At 41.4% G+C, this 16751-nt stretch overlaps 1 protein-coding gene across 1 annotated transcript in view; it reads left to right on the forward strand.

The window, feature by feature from the left end:
* The first annotated feature begins 1569 nt into the window (after nt 1-1569).
* The window catches only part of LOC132008188 (very-long-chain 3-oxoacyl-CoA reductase), a 160672-nt gene continuing 145490 nt past the window's right edge, over nt 1570-16751 (forward strand). The window contains exon 1 of the mRNA XM_059386604.1: nt 1570-1882. Within this exon, the coding sequence (XP_059242587.1) occupies nt 1723-1882 (160 nt within the window). The 5' untranslated portion in view covers nt 1570-1722. The remainder of the gene's footprint in view (nt 1883-16751) is intronic.

Genomic DNA, 16751 nt, shown 5'->3' on the forward strand with positions numbered 1-16751 from the left:
GGTGGGATTTCATTGAATTGGACAGACAGCCTCAGTTAAGGGGATCAAATTCAATTAAAACAAAATGTGCCTGCTCAACTCACATGACTGAATTCTGCTAGACAGCTGACAGTTTATAAAAAACAGTATCAGCCTTAGGGGTTATACTCAATCTGATAAGATGGTGGAAAAAGAGTAGGGGGTTGGGCAGGGAGAGATAAGGTTCTGGAGCTACATATTAGAAAATTACTATATTATCTTCAAGATCTGTTGTTGATCCTTAAAATTATTACCCTTAAATTCCTGCCTTTTAAAAAGGTCTCAAGTTTCGAATCAGGAGTCCCTACTGGCTAAGAAAAATTTCAGGTGTTTTATACAAGTCCATGCCAGAAAAGGAAACCAAAACTCTTGGTGGATGGAAGAGTAAGTGTGAAGCACTCTATTGCATTACACAGTCTCTCATGCTTACCTTGGGGAACTCTGCGGAGATAGTTTTCTTATCTCTACCAGGATCACATACTTTTGTGTTCCTTCACACCCCACCTCTACCCCCCCGCCTCCGAAAATGTAAATTAAAAAAAGAGTAAAACAAAAAGTCTCTACTGTCCTTTAAGGTCCAGTTAAACATGGAGTCCCTTCCTTAAACTGCTTATTCATCAAGCTGGGTTCCCTCTATTTTGCATTCGTCTTACAGCTCTTATGCCGCTGTGTATTATAGTTTTTTGAGTCCATGAAGTTATTCGCTTTGAACTCCAAGACCTTGGGAGCAATGCTCAGAACGAGAGGGAGGGTTTAGAAGCTCCATAATAAGTGCATGTAACGGGAGAAGATGCTCCGGGAAGAAGACATAGAAAGGGGAAAGGGGGGGCGCCTGGGTGGCTCAGTGGCTTGGGCTGCTGCCTTCGGCTCGCGTCATGATCTCAGGGTCCTGGGATCAAGCCCCGCATCGGGCTCCCTGCTCCGCAGGAAGCCTGCTTCCCTCTCTCTCTCTCTCTGCCTGCCTCTCTGCCTACTTGTGATCTCTGTCCTTCAAATAAATAAATAAAATCTTAAAAAAATAAAAATAAAAATAAAAATAAAAAAAAAAAAGAAAGGGGAAAGGGGAGATGCAAGCCTTTATTCGGAAAAGTTTATGGGAACAGTGACAGCATATTTAACAATGATATAGATGTGTCTAATACAGAGGGGAAAATAAAACTACGACTCCGCGCCCACCTTTTACTATACCATCTTCCCATTCACAACCGGCTTCTCAGACCCCATTCCCTCCTAAATGCAGAGCTCTAACGAGGCTGGGTCTCCCTGGCCAATCGGAGCGCACTCTTCCGCAGTCGTGAGGACCGCTGCAGCCAATGAGAGACGTGGGCGATATGGTGGGGTGAGACAAGCCGCCCTCTGGTGGAACCCTGGGGGCGTGGTGACGCGTTTGGGCGGGACTGAGGTTTGATTGGCAGGGGAGAGATCTGCCGGCTCCGAACAGAGACCAGGCCCGGTGTGCGCGAGGGGGAGGACATGGGCGGGGTAGCGAAACTGGAGTCAGCCAATAGCTGACGCACTACTCACAGAGGGACCGCTAGATCACCAATGGCGGCACGGATATGGCGCCGTGGGCGGGGTTTAGGCCAAAAGAGGCGCAGGAGCCGCGCCTGTTAGTGTCGTCCTCACCGTCACGGCGGGCGTCTCTTCCTGGATTCATTCATTCGTTTTTCCATTCACGAAGGTAGTAAGGCCTAGTTGAAAGCCATGGAGAGCGCTCTTCCTGCCGCCGGCTTCTTGTACTGGGTCGGCGCAGGCACCGTGGCCTACGTGGCCCTGCGCATCTCGTACTCGCTCTTCACGGCCCTTCGGGTCTGGGGTTTGAGTCACGAGGCAGGGGTCGGACCGAGGCTCGGAGAATGGGCAGGTGAGTGCAGTCCAGCGCCGCCGGTCTCCTCGCTCCTGCGGCGGCTCGCGCGGCTTCCGGCCGGGGTCTGGCCGGTGCTGCCCAAGTCCGGGCCCAGCGCCTGGCCTTCCGCTTTCCAGGTCCCCTCTCCCTCCTGAGGCTCCTGCGTCCCTTGGACCCGCTTGGCCCCTAGCCTTGGGGCCCCAAGCCCTGGCTTGCCTGGACTTGCGAGTTTTTAAATAGGAAAGACGTTGTTGGCCCAACTCCGCGAATCTCACATGCCACTTGGTGGGTGCGGGGACAATTTGCTTGAACCCGCAGGGGCTGGTGTCCTTTAAGCCATTTCGGGTGCTTGGCCGGGAGTCAGTCACCTTGCAGCCTCCTCAGTCACACTCTGCCTTAACCTAGGTTCGCCCCATATTGAGTATTTTTAAAATAAAGGTTTTCGCTTGTTTGGAATAGTGGTCCCCTGCTAAGGATGAAAGGCATTCTGTTGACTTTTGGGGGGGAGGGCGAGGATGATGGGAGAGGACATAGAATTTCCGAAGTCTTTCTGCTTTTTAGAAACTTGGCTCTCTCCTGTTAATTGGATTCGGCCGAGTTCATTTCAAGATATACAAGGTCTTTGTTTTGGTTTGTTTTTAAATTCTCCTTAAACTTTTCTGGAGGCCTGATGGGTAACGTAATTATTGCTTCTGCAGAACGGTAACTCTCCGCGTAGCAATCAGAAATACTTTTGGCAGAAGGACGCTTATAGGAAAAAGTATTCCCCCAAAGAGTGAGCTAAGCCTGTGGATCTTGTTTCATTTTGTTGGAGGATTTGAGAAAGGTCAGTTTGGAGAAGTTGGGAGAATTACCTGCAGGGAAGTTTTGTGCTTGCTTTTTTTCTTTTTTGTTGCTTTTCTTTACTTTTCGTTTCTTTCTTTCTTTCTTTCTTTTTCTTTCTTTCTTTTTTTTTTTAACCAAGGGGTGTGCTGTGATCGTTCTCTGTGATTATTTATTCTGCTATTTCATGATTGAATGTACACTTCACCAAGCATTTCAGTGAATTTTGGGATGGTTAGGGGTTGCTTTCAGACTAGGTTCAACTAAGGTACATAAATAATGGGACTCTGTATTCTTCACTTTATTCACTCAAAATCATTTAAAGAACTTAGTAGGAAAAACACAAGAAATTAACTTCTGGGGACAGCAGTGTGAAGAGAGCACATCTCAAGTAGGAAGGGATATGTAAGAACTCTGTGATGTGAAGCAACTGTTCACATTATAATGCTTGTTTTTATTTTTATTTTTTAAAAGATTTTATTTATTTATTTGACACATAGAGATCATAAGTAGGCAAAGAGGCAGGCAGAGAGAGAGAGAGGAGGAAGCAGCCCCCCCCCCCCCCCAGCAGAGAGTCTGATGTGGGGCTGATCCCAGGATCTGGGGAACATGACCCAAGCCAAAGGCAGAGGCTTTAACCAACTGAGCCACCCAGGTGCGCCCAATACTTATTTTTAAAAATCACTTGGTGTTTTCTGATATTACTTAAAAAACAAGTGAAGCGCTCAACTTGATTGTAATAAAGTTTATGATTTCACAACTGACTTAACCAAATTCTTGATTGTCACATCTGGAAAACTTGCTAATGAACTTTTGAGATAGTTGCACAAGATTCTGGTGCATTACGAAATCCTGTAGCAAGATGAAGTGTTGTGATTTGTAAGCAAAGAGTCATGTTAGTAACTTTTAGAAAACTGAAATAGACTGTAGACTAATAACTCAAATGGTCCAAATCACTATTGAAAAGATTTGTCCCAGAGGAGGGATCCTTGCTAAATTGAAAGAAATGTTTAAAAGATTTAGAAATGAAATTTGAACCAGAACACTGGGAAGTCATAAAGTGACATTGTGATTGTTGAGTTCGGTCTACCCTGGATTGTTAGAAAAATCTTTTTTAAGTACTTAAGCAGAAGTAATGATCAAGTTGTTATTTGTAACATGACATATATGTGGTAGCCTGAATCTTAAAATATTTCCTTTACTTTTCCAAATTCAGGGAATCTTTGAAAAACAAAATTAAGAGTACTTCATCTTAAACAGCTTCTTTGTTGGAGGGATGAACTGAAATAATTTGACAAAGCAGCAGCGATGATACTTGAATAATTAGGGCTAAATGTGATTAAAATTAGGTAAATGATTTGTTCAATCGAAGTTAGGATTATTAGAATTAATTTTTGTGTATAAATAGCACTAGTAAGTTTTCTGCCCCATAAAATTGGTATCTTCATTCTGTGCAGTCTTCTTTGAATAAATGGTGGTAGCCGGCAGTTTTAGGGAGACATTTTTTACTCTCTACTACTAACATTTAACATCTTCCTCTCCATAACCAATTAAATGTTTTAAGTATAATATAGTAATGTGCATTGAATTGATAATGTTTTTATTGTTATTCTTAAGTCTCTTCATGTGAGTATGTTTAATTTCTCCTCAGATTTTAGAATCTGAAAGGGAGGGAGTGTGATTCCCCATTTTTTTCCTATTCCCACAGTAACTAGTGTATTGATCAGATTTAAGTGCTTCTAAATTTAAAAACAAAAGCTTGGAAAAATAAATAAGTTATGGGACATAATGTACAATATGGCAACTGTAGTTGATAATACTTTACTGCAAATTTGCAAGTTGCCAAGAGATGAAATCTTAAAAATTCTCATCACAAGGGGTGTCTGGCTGGCTTGGTCGATGGAGCATGTGACCCTTGATCTTGGGGTCATGAGTTCAGGCCCCACACTGGGCAGGAAAAAATTCACAAGAAAAAAATTCTGTAAATATATATATGGTGATGGGTATTACTTAGAGTTACTGTGGTGATCATTTCACAATATATACAACTATCAAATCGTTATTTTGTACACCTGAAACTAGTATAATGTTGTATGTCATTATTATCTCAACAAACAAAACCCTCAAAGCTTGTCAAAACATGAAAACAGGTATGCTTTGTAGTCAATAAAAATATTTCAGACCACATATTCCTTAATCTAGTTAGGGTTTTAAGACCATAAATAACTTGACGCATACTCTAGTTTATCTCCTTCTTGTAATCCAGAGTTAAGTCAGCTCTTCCCTAATTCTCTCCAGTACCATTCCCACTCAAGTGAGTTACACCGATTTCATCAGGTCCCTAGCAGATGGGTTTTGCCAGTTTTGCCTGACATCCTGTCATCGTTAGGGGATACTTCCTCTAACGAACAAAGAGCTCCTATGGAACTGGAGCTTTACTTGCTTGAAGGTCACTGTAGCAAGTAATCAGAAGAAGAGTGCTAACAAAAGTGGTCAGTTTGTACTCAATAAAGGGGAGAACAGTCATTACTGTGGAACAATAAAGAATGTAATCTGTAGGCTTTGATTTGAGCATAGATAAATTTTGCATTTATTTGAGCAGTTTCCATCATTGCAATTCATCCAAAATGATTGATACTGAACTACTGTGGAGGTGACAGATGGAAAGGCAAGGTAAGTAGACTTCTAAAGCCAAGATATTTTATAACTTTAAAGCCAGGACAGCACTCTGAGCTCTTATTTTTAGATTTTAAAGGAGGGGATATTGCTCCAGGCGGCAAAGAATAAAGGATCCACGAAGCAGTTGGATTTTAAAAATAGCCTTGTTGAGATAGAATGTATACACCATATAATTTACCCATTTAAAATATACAGTTTACGGGGTGCCTGGGTGGCTCAGATGGTTAAGTGACTTCCTTCAGCTCAGGTCATGATCTCCAGGTTCTGGGATGGAGCCCCATGTTCTGCTCCCAGCTCAGCAGAGAGTCGGCTTCTCCCTCTTCCTCTCTCTCTCTCTTCCCCTGCTGTGCTCTCTCTGACTCTCTCTGTCTCTCTCTCACGTGAATAAGTAAAATCTTAAAAAAAAAAAAAATTGTACAGTTCCAAGATTTTTATTATACTCACAGGGCTGTGCAACCATTGTAGTCTAATTTTGGAACATTTTCATCTTTCTTAAAACAAGCCCTGTACCCATTAGCTGTCACTCCCCAACCCCCACACCCTCAATCCCTAGTCAACCACTAATCTACTTTTGGTCTATATGTATACATTATATATATGCCTATTCTGAGTATTTCCTATATATGGGATCTTATAATGTGAAGTATTTTATGACTGGCTTTCATTGAGCACAATGTTCCCAAGGTTTCCCCACGTTGTAACATGTTTTAGTGCTTCATTTCTCTTTATTGCTGAATAGTATTCCATTCTGTGGAGTGAGTGTAGATTTTGTAAAGAGTCTTTACCTCTGCATTTTGCTCTCTGCACATCTGTATTTGCAGCTCCCTGAGATTTTTCAGCTTTGGATGCTGATGGAACTCATTTGGCCCTGTAGTATTCCAAGACAATGAACACTTAGAAAGGTCATAGGATGGTGGTGGGGTTCTTTTGTAGAAAAGCCATCCATCAAAATGGCTTTGCTTAGCCAAGCTCCAAGAATCAAAGGATTCTCAGAATCGAGTGTGGCGCATCATTTCTGTTTTTACTTCGGATAACTCCACAAGATTGGTCTAGGTCTCCAGTGGCTAAGGGCTGCTTGAGTAACCAGGGGCCATTGGCAATAGGTCCCTTTCTTTCACTGGGCTTTGAGGAATCACATGATTTGAGGAATTATTTATGAAATGTTAATAATTTAAATTGGCAAGCCCAGAAGTCATATGAAGAACTGCCGTTTATTGAATGCTTGAAGTATTCTAGGCACTTGACAGATATTATCTTTAATCAGTCTTTGAGCGCTGACTTATTATCCCCATTGTGTAGAAGAAGAAATAGAGGCTTAGGGTAAATGACGTCCTTTGTCTGTGGTTTCTCAGCTAGTGAGTTGAAAGATGAGGATTTGAAGCCAAGTTGTCCATTTTGCAATATGCATGTCTTATATGTTGGTGATTGGTTTATAGACTGCATGGGTACTTGGGGGCGGATTCCTTTATATCTTAGGAACATACTGCTTTATTTTATTTTTTATTTTTTAAGCTTTTATTTTTTTAATTTTTAAATTAAAAAAAAAACGATTTTATTTATTTATTTGACCAGCAGAGATCACAAGTAGGCAGAGAGGCACGCAGAGAGAGAGGGAAGCAGGCTCCCTGCTGAGCAGAGAGCTGAATGCGGGGCTCGATTCCAGAATCTCGGATCATGACCTGAGCTGAAGGCAGAGGCTTAACGCACTGAGACACCCAGGCATCCCTTTAAATTATTTTTTAAAAATTTTATTTACTTGAGAGAGAGAGAGCGTCAGAGAGAGAGAGCACAAGCCAGGGGAGGGGCAGAGGGAGAGGGAGAAGTAGGCTTCCCACTGAGCAGGGAGCCCTACCAGGCCCATCCCAGGACCCTGAGATCATGACCTGAGCCAAGTCAGATGTTTAAGCTTTTATTTTTCTGTAACCTCTACCCCCAACATGGAGCTTGAACTCAAAACCCTGAGATCAAGAGTCACGTGCTCTACCAGACAAGCCAGCCAGGTACCCCTGGAACATTCAGCTTTTTAATCGAAGGCACACTTTCAAATTTGCGCATGCTTGATGCTTCCAGAAGCATCGTGGATTGGTAGCACATGTTTGAATCTAGTAGCTCGGGATTGGTCTGAGAGAGCCGCCCTGCGGGAGCAGTGACTGAAGGGAAAGGCGGAGGCTGGACATGGGAGGGCTCTCTGGAAATAGGGCCTGAGTGACTAGAGCCAGGAAGGGGTGGGCATGATGTAAACTGAGAGTGGAGTGGGGGGAAGGAGCCAGGAAGCAGGGCTGTTTAATCTGCCCCAAGAACAGGGAAGACAATAGAAGGGATTTTAATCAGAAGGGTGATGCAATTGAGTTGCAACTTTAAATAGAATTCTTTGTTTCTCTGATCTTCCCCAGGTCGTTGCGTGACCTCAGAGACGGACCAGTGCAAGTTATTCAGATAATCTCAATCAAAATTGCCTTTAAAAACGCCAAACAACCCCAAATGCAAATTCATACTGTAGAGTATGGGAGGCCACTTTTGTGTTATTGTCTTTCAGAGACCATTTCTCCCTGGGGGGGAAAAATCTAATCCCTGCGATGTGGGAGGTTGTACTCTTACCAGGGACTGGGTGATAGGGTTGTTGCATGAACCCTGAAACTGGGTTACTGCATGAAACCATGGTGTGGTAGTTGAGAAGCCTGCCCCAAAGCCCGGATCAGAGGGAAAACTTTGTTTTATTTACACACTTTGTCTAGCAAAACAAGGGGTTTGCCCCGTCTCAGAGGGGCAGTTCCAGGGAGACTATCCAGTTCCTGTAAAGTTATCTTTAGCACCTTTAAGTGAAGTTATTTTCTATTTAAATGATGAAGCCAGTGGGGTAAAGGAAGAAAGGCTACCAAATTTAAGATTTAGAATAATTACCTTTTCTCAAGAGTGTTGAATTACATCAGTTAACAATAGTGATAATGGCTTTGGCTTTGGAGTCAGCCACAAGGGTGAGCTTTGCTATTGGAGAAAATGTTTGTCGTTGGGCAAAGATAGTTAACCTCTGAGAATAACTTTCTTCCTCTATCAAATGGGGCTTATACTTTTCAGGAGCATTGTGGCAACGAAAAGAGGTGTAAATAAGGCTCTAGTGAAGTCTTTTGTGTGTTTTATGGGTACTGAGTAAATATTTAAGGACTTTTTTTGTTTGTATACATTACTCTTATTTGATGAAGAGGAATTGTTGAAACTAAGAATAATGTACGTCACTCAGCTGATAAACTATTAGAAATGTGAAGTTATGAACATATCAAGTAAGAGGTAATTAGTGTTACTTGAAGATTTCTTGCTTTTGTGAGAAGATTGATGAAATGCTTCCCTGAAATATGGCTCCCCTTAGTGAACCTAAGATATGAAGGTTTAGGAAAATTTGGTTATGTGCAACTTTTCAATTAAATTTGTAAAAACCTTGGAATTATCTTTGACTCTTCTTTCACCCTCTATACAGTCTATTAGGAAATCCCATTGTCTCTAACTTCAGAATATTCAGAATCCAGTCCCTTCTGCACTGGTGTAAGCCACTGAAATCTCTTGGCTTGATATAATGGCAAGATTAAAGTTTCAGCAAAACCTTGCTAATTGGTAAGGTTGAGTGAATGAATGAAAAAAAAAAATTCTAGGATCTGTTGACCAAAATATAGTTTGGTTATTTTGAAAGCCTGATAAAATATGCCCACGCCTTCTAAACCTTTAGACTTTTTGAATTGTTGGAGACATTGAACCAAATTTCCTGGAAAATCTCTTGGGTGGGAAAGCCATTGACTGGTAAATGTATGTAGCCAATAACTTCTAGAAAGTTAACTGTAGAGCGCTGGATATGTAGTTTATTTGCCTCATGGAAAGAAATGAATACAACAGTTGGTTGATGATTTTTACAAAACTTTAGTCAGTCATTTTTGTGAGAAACTTAAGAAAATTGAAATGTCGGGGTGCCTGGGTGGCTCAGTCGGTTAATAGTCTGTCTGCCTTTGGCTCAGGTCATGATCCCAGAACCCTGGGATCGAGCCCCACATTGGGCTCCCTGTCAGTGGGAAGCCTGCTTCTCCCTCTCCACTCCCCCTGCTTGTATTCCCTCTCTTGATGTATCTCTCTCCCTCTGTCAAATAAATAAATAAAATCTTCAAAAAAAAAAAAAAAAAAGAAGAAGAAGAAGAAGAAGAAGAAAATTGTAATGTCATTAGGAAGCAGAAAAGAACAGTGATGGAGTAATGAAACCAGAAGAGCTTTGGGTGACCTCTTCAGTTGAACTATTAGGGAAATACGCTGCAAGATCATGCATCCAGTTAGAGAATGGCCAGGTAAGGCGGGTCAGTGGTATTGGAAAACACAGATAAGCAGCAGAAAATGGTGGATGCCTCTGTGGTAGACTGAGTAAAAGCAGTGGTGGGAGTGTTGAGCATCAGGTTCTGACGTAAAGGAGAAGAGACATGTCAGGGCGATCAGTGGTAACACTGAGGATGCCGGCAGAACTGGACGTGGTTATGTACCACTGCAGCTGGTATGGGATAAAAACAGTCCTCCCTTCTACAAGAACTGACATGCACTTCTAGCCATGGAGGGTACCGTTAATGCCATGTTCTCGGTACACCCCTTCGCAGACATTAAGACTTTTTCATTGTATACAGTGAATTTTTTCATTGTATACAGGGACCTTTTTCATTGTATACAGTGGTATAAACTAAGTGAGTTGATCTAGTATCTCTTACCTACTGTCTCAGCTGTGCTTATCCCCCCCAACTATGGATTATGTTGATGACACTGAATTGCCAGGGAAATAGTGTATTGTTTTAGTATGTGCTCCTCAAGGTGGCCAGGAAAGGCTACAGTATCTTTTAGAAGTTTAAATGCCAGTTTTAGTGCTCCCTTAACATTTCTAGTATGTAGAAAACTCATTTTCCAGATTGGTTTTACTGTAATGACTAGCATTAACTGCGCACGACCAAGCTAACTCCAGTAGAAATATGGCCAAGCTTGCTTTAATGATAGCTGAACCTCCCGACTTGTCACATAAACAGAGCTGATACAGTAAACAAGCTTTCCTAATCTTGCACATTCAGTCTAATAATTTTGCCAGGGAACAGGGAGCTGCTGCTTATCTGTGTTTTCCAATACCTCTCATTGCCTGTCATGTGAAAGCAGGTGATGATCTCTTTATAGATAATGTGAAAAAAAACAAGCAAACAAACCACAGTTGGTTAGACAATGGTGTTCACACACTCTGAATTAGAGGAGGCTGAATTAATGAAGTTTTACTGTAATGATGACATATTAATATGCAAAGTGATTTTGCAAGCATTCTCAAATGATTTCCACAACGACCTGTGAAGCAGGTTAGGGTTGGGTTTGTTCTTTCTTTTTTTTTTTTTTTTTTAAAGATTTTTTTATTTATTTCTCAGAGACAGAGGGAGAGAGAGTGAGCAAGCACAGGCAGACAGAGAGGCAGGCAGAGGCAGAGGGAGAAGCGGGCTCTCTGCCGAACAAGGAGCCTGATGTGGGACTCGATCCCAGGACCCTGGGATCATGACCTGAGCCGAAGGCAGCTGCTTAACTAACTGAGCCACCCAGGCATCCCGGGTTTGTTCTTTCTATGTAACATGCCTGCACCAGAGGGAGACAGTGGCTGGCGGAAGGGTTACAGCCAGTGCCAGAAGAAATCGAATCCAGGTTTTTGGACTCCAAGCTCCACGTTCTTTCTACTTTCCTGCCAAAGTTCCTGGTAATGATTTTTAAGGCCGTTTGGAATACCCATACAAGAGCTTCTAAACTGGAGGTTTCCTCAAATGTTGCCTGGAACTAAAAGGTCTATTTATGCTGTGGCAATATCCAAACTCACATGGTTCATAAAAATAACTGGATGTGCTTGTTAAAAACACAGAGTCTAAGGCTTCGCCATAGACCTACTAAATCAAAATCTCTAAGAAAAGAATGTGGGCAAGTGTATTTTTAGCAAATAAGATGATTCTTAAGATCACACTTTTTGGGAAACACCGGACTATGGTCAAGATAGCCCTAGAAGAAGACAGGGGACTAACATGTGCAGACTTTCTAGCTGGGTGTCTTTTCTTGGTTGCAGGGCTTGATTTATAATAGTGTTAAAACTCCCAGTGATTTCTGTACTAAATATTATAATTTTGACAGTGAAATAGAGATTCTATTTTAGGCTAGTTCTGTGTTTCCATATTTGAAATAGATTGGGGGAAAGAAAACCCCAACCACTTGGAACTTAAGTGTGTTGCTGTAGAATAAGAACTGTAGGCAGCACATCCAGTATTTCCCAGGCTTTACTAATTGGAGATTGGGGTGACAGTAGGGGTCTCAATAAGAGTGATATTTTAGTAGATGCAAATAATAGAAGCTTTACTTTAAGTAAGACCATAGAAGGAATGCTGAAGACTTTGGAAGCTTAAGTAAAAAGAATTGAATATTTTCTTATTTTCTGTTTGTGATACTATTTTTTTGGTGGCTTTTTTTTTTTTTTTTTTTAGTTTAGTTTATTACATTTAGCAGAAAGGAAGCTTTAAGTCTGATTCCCTTCTTTATAGGTGGATTTTAAAAAATTATTTTTTTTGTGAAATTAATGTAAGTGATACATACTGGTGATTCTTTTTTGGGGGGAGATTTTATTTATTTATTTGAAAGAGAGAGAGTATGTGAGCATGAGCAGGGGAGGGGCAGAAGGAGAGAGAGAAGCAGACTCTCCGCCAATCAGGGAGCCCAGTGCGGGCTCCTTCCATCCTGAAACCAGGACTCTGGGCTCATGACGTGAGCGAAAAGCAAATGTTTAATGGATGGAGCCACCCAGGTGCCCCTGTACTGATGATTCTTACAGGCCAAGAAACTAGAGAAAATGTTCTAATTATTTTTTTGTTTTTTAAAAAATGTTAAGTCTTCCAAATGATGAAGAAAGAAAATGGTCCTAGGTTTAATCAGAAGAAATTTTCCTTTTAGTTGGCTGTATGCCATACTCAGTACTGAGTATAGGAATATAGTAGTGAGTAAGAAAGCCATAGTCTCTGTCTCCATTGTTCTAGCAGAGGACACAGATCTTTATATAAGCAGCTCTGGAAAGTGTAATATGACCAGCTTTGGGGACACTGACCTGGTTCAGGGGCTTAGAGAAAGTTTTCTAGAAGAAATAACATTTAATCCAAAGTATGGAAGAAAAGGAGGAGAGGGAAGAAGATGATAATGTTAATAATGGTAATAAGCTGTAATATTTATAAAAAAGCTAACCATGTACCAGATACTTTTCTAAATACCTCAGTGAATTTACTTAATTCTCACATAATCCAATAAGGTAGGTCTTATTAATTTCCCCTTTTTACTCAAAGAAAGCTGAGTTAATAGAGAAGGCAAATGGTTTGATCAAAGTCATATAGCTAGTAAGTAGAGGAGGACCTCGAATTTGAACTCTGTCTCCCGAGCTTCCTGCTAACCACTGCAAATTACACTGATGAGTTAAAGATGCGCAGATAAGGGGAGTTGGAGGACAGGGGAGTACTTTGAGTAGAGGGACTGAACATTCAGGAACTTTGGGCTGAGAGTCCTGGAGGAGAGAAGCAAGATGTTAAGGCAGAGAAGTAGGGGTGAGGGAGTGTGGGCGGGTGGTCATAAAGGGCCTTGAGGCTCTGATGAGAGGTTTATTTATCCTAAGGGCAGTGGGAAGTCACTGAAAGATTTTAAGCAGTTGAGGGTCATGATCAAATTTATATTTTGGACAACCAAGACATTGGAGAATGGATGTGAAGAGAGCAACTCAGGAGAAAGGAGATCAGAGGAGGGTGGTGGCGGTGGCTGCCGTGGGAAGCCAGGCATTGGAAGATGGTGGCTTGGGTCAAGATCATGAGGGCAGGCACTGAGGAAGGGAGTCAGAGGAGAGAGAAGAGGTTCAAGTTGCAAACCTTTGTCATAAATAGGTCATGGGGATGAAAGAGATCACAAAGTCAAGAAGGACGGTGGATTGTCTGGACTCTGGGCAGATGATGACACTTGTCACGGCCGTTGGAAACACAAAGGGAAGGAGCAGGCTCGGGGAGGGAAATAATGAGGTTGATCTCCGATAGGTTCTGTGTGGATGTCAGTCAGCCTTTCAAGAGATTAGCACCAGACTGAGTCTACTGTTCCAAGTTCTTTACCAAAGGCCTTTGGTTCAGCAGTCGTTTATAGTTGTCATAAAGTATATGTTATAGGAAAGTTTGGAGCCTCAGCATGTAATATTTTAGGAAAGGGACAGTAGTATTTTTGAATGGCTTGAATGGAGTGTATCCCATGTAGCACTTTGTGCCTTAGTTCAGTCACTCTTTGCTGTTTCCTTTTAGGCAGAAAAGCAGGGAAGTATGGTGGAAAGTAAAGAACTTACCAGAAGACCTGAGTTCATATTCCATGTTCTCACTTTGACACTTATTAGCTGTGAAGTCTTTGGTCAGCCACACTGTTTATTTCATCTTTCAAATATGTCTAAAGATACCCATTTCATCTTCAGAGATGTAAGAGACTGAATCCTCTTTGTAGACAATACAAAGCATTTTACACTCATTAGACATTGGGCCTTTTTTTCCCTTTCCATTTTCAGTTAGAAATCTAGAAATAGAATTGCCCCAGGAGTTGATTAAATTGTTTATGTGAGGTTTAATTTGCTTCAGAGATTTATTTTGAGATCTGTTGCAACTTTGTCGTGATCAACACCTGAGTCTTCTCTGATGTGATTATCTAATACATGTCAATTTTAGAATGTACCTAAAATAATAAAAATTTTTTTTACAACTTTGTGAATGTAACCTGGGTTTCTGTATTAAAAGTGAAGCTAATTTAACCACAAATTGTGTTAGTTTTAAAGAAGTGCCTTAAACTTCAACTTTATTCTTAATATATACCAAAGCTATGGTTAGGTATAGTGGATTAACGATATCGTTAAAATATTGGCAGCAAAATGTTATTTCAACTGTAATATAATTGGATGACTTTCAAACTTGACATAACTGTTTGAAGTCCCATTATTGTATTACAAGCATTATTATAAAAGGTGATTATAAGTTCCCATCATTTCTTACTCAGTACCTCACTGTTCCTGTCTCAGGCTTAAAGATATTTAGAGTTCTTTCTTTAGTGAAAGATTTTCTATTGTTCTCATCTTGGTTTCAGCTAGATTCTTATGATTTATAAGGTTGATGACAAAGCAGTACCTTTTAGATCTCTATAGCAAAGGTATTATCTTGGAAATGAGGGGATATTTTTTAGAATGTACTTGAAATCTAATTTTTTAAAATTTAGCAAAGTTGAGGACTATATGTAAAACCCAAATCTTTTAATAATATTTGCTTCAAAGTACATTACTTCTTTGGAATTCACGAGTTAATTTTTTTTTCTGGGGGGGGGGCAATTTATTTGTTACTATTACTGCAACTGGAAACGTGTTTTTCTCTCCTTTTGCATTCCTGTATTTGGGTTGTCCCAGAAGCAAATATTAAAGGACACGGACTCAGGGGCTGTCAGTTTATTTGGAAGGTGATCCTAAGAAACACCAGGAGGGAGTGAAGCAGGGAAGGGAACACAGCCAGTACAGGGGGCATTATCAAGCACATTGGTCAACTAAAACTTGATCCCACTGCAGAACTCTAGAGCTAGTGCAGGGCACACATTGCAGAGTTATCTAACCTGCAGGTCCGGGAAGCTCAGATAATTATATACCAAGAGCCATTAGGCATTGGTGAGGGCTGTTGGTGGGAAGGAACATTAATTTGATAGAATTTCTGTCTGCCATGCACTTGGGTGTTGCTGGCTTTAGCCACCAAAATCCTTGGGGAAAGCCATGCATTTGAAATGTGCGCTCCAATGGTATTGCCAGAGCGGAGGGTGGGGCACCAGCTTAGCTGTATTTCCAGTCTCAGTACTTGTGCACGGTCTCTTTTTCTTTCAACAAAACAAAATAAGCCCACGGGGGAAAAAAATGGAACTAAGTTCTGGCAAAAAGTAAAGAAATCTAGTAGATTTGAGGCAGTTGGGAGGGTGGTGGTAGAGGTTCTACCACATCTCAGGGTTGATGTATTGACCTATATTCAGTACTTTAACATTAGAAAAATACAGGTGACTGATTCAATATTGAATGATTAAATAATTAAATAATAATTATATAAATAAATAATAATTAAATAATGAAACCTTATGAGTTTGTTTGTGTCATACTGTGAGTTAATCTCTTCCTCTTCATAATTTACTTCTGATCTACAAAATGGGAGGTAATTTCCATGATCAGTAGACAGTGAGTACAGCATTTGGGGAAGCTGGCAAATGTGGTTGGTTGCTTGTTGACGGAATCCCAATTTTGTGTGAGTACTGATGACCATGTACCTCAGGGGAGGTTGGCTCACTCCTCAGTCCCAGGGGCCCAGTCTTGGGTAGTTTAAGCTTATCTTGGTGATTCTTTTTCCCTTGCTGGAGGTTGGTTTAGGAATGGGCATGTATCACAGTTCCTGGCCATGAGACGGGAGAGGTGATCTGCCAGAGGAAGGGCTTCTTCTTCTTCTTCTTTTTTTTTTAAAGATTTTATTTATTTATTTGACAGACAGAGATCACAAGTAGGCAGAGAAGCAGGTAGAGAGAGAGGAGGAAGCAGGCTCCCTGCTGAGCAGAGATCCTGATGTGGGGCTCGATCCCAGGACCCTGAGATCATGACCTGAGCTGAAGACAGAGGCTTAACCCACTGAGCCACCCAGGTGCCCCAGAGGGAGGACTTCTGAGGAGCCTTTTCTCCTCAGTAAAAAGAGAGAAGGAAAAGTGTTAGGTGACAATGTGATGGCCTGCAGCCATCCTTGGGACTGGAGGGTACAAACTGGGGGAAGAACCAATACGCTGAGGACTGCAGAACAGAGAGATGGAAAGCACCTGGGACTTGATGCTGTCACATACTTCGGAATGTGCTTACATTGGAGGTGCCTTATACTTCCTGTTATTAATATATTAATATTAATAAATCCCCCTCTTTTTTAAATTAACATATAATGTATTATTTGTTTCAGGGGAACAGGTCTGAGAATCATCATTCTTACACAATTTACAGCACTCATCATAGCATATCCCCTCCCAAATCCCTCCCACCCCCCTCCCCTCCGGCGTCCCTTAGTTTGTTTCGCGTGATTAAGAGTCTCTCTCTCTCTTTTTTAAAAAATTTTATTTATTTATTTGACAGTCAGAGATCACAAGTAGGCAAAGAGGCAGGCAGAGAGAGGGGAAGGGAAGCAGGCTCCCTGCTGAGCAGGGAGCCCAAGGTGGGGCTTGATACCAGGACCCTGGGATCATGACCTGGGTCGAAGGCAGAGGCTTTAACCCACTGAGCCACCCAGGTGCCCCCCATGATTAAGAGTCT

The sequence above is a fragment of the Mustela nigripes genome, unplaced genomic scaffold (genome assembly GCF_022355385.1).
Source record: "Mustela nigripes isolate SB6536 unplaced genomic scaffold, MUSNIG.SB6536 HiC_scaffold_76, whole genome shotgun sequence".
In the NCBI taxonomy this organism is placed as follows: Eukaryota; Metazoa; Chordata; class Mammalia; order Carnivora; family Mustelidae; genus Mustela; species Mustela nigripes.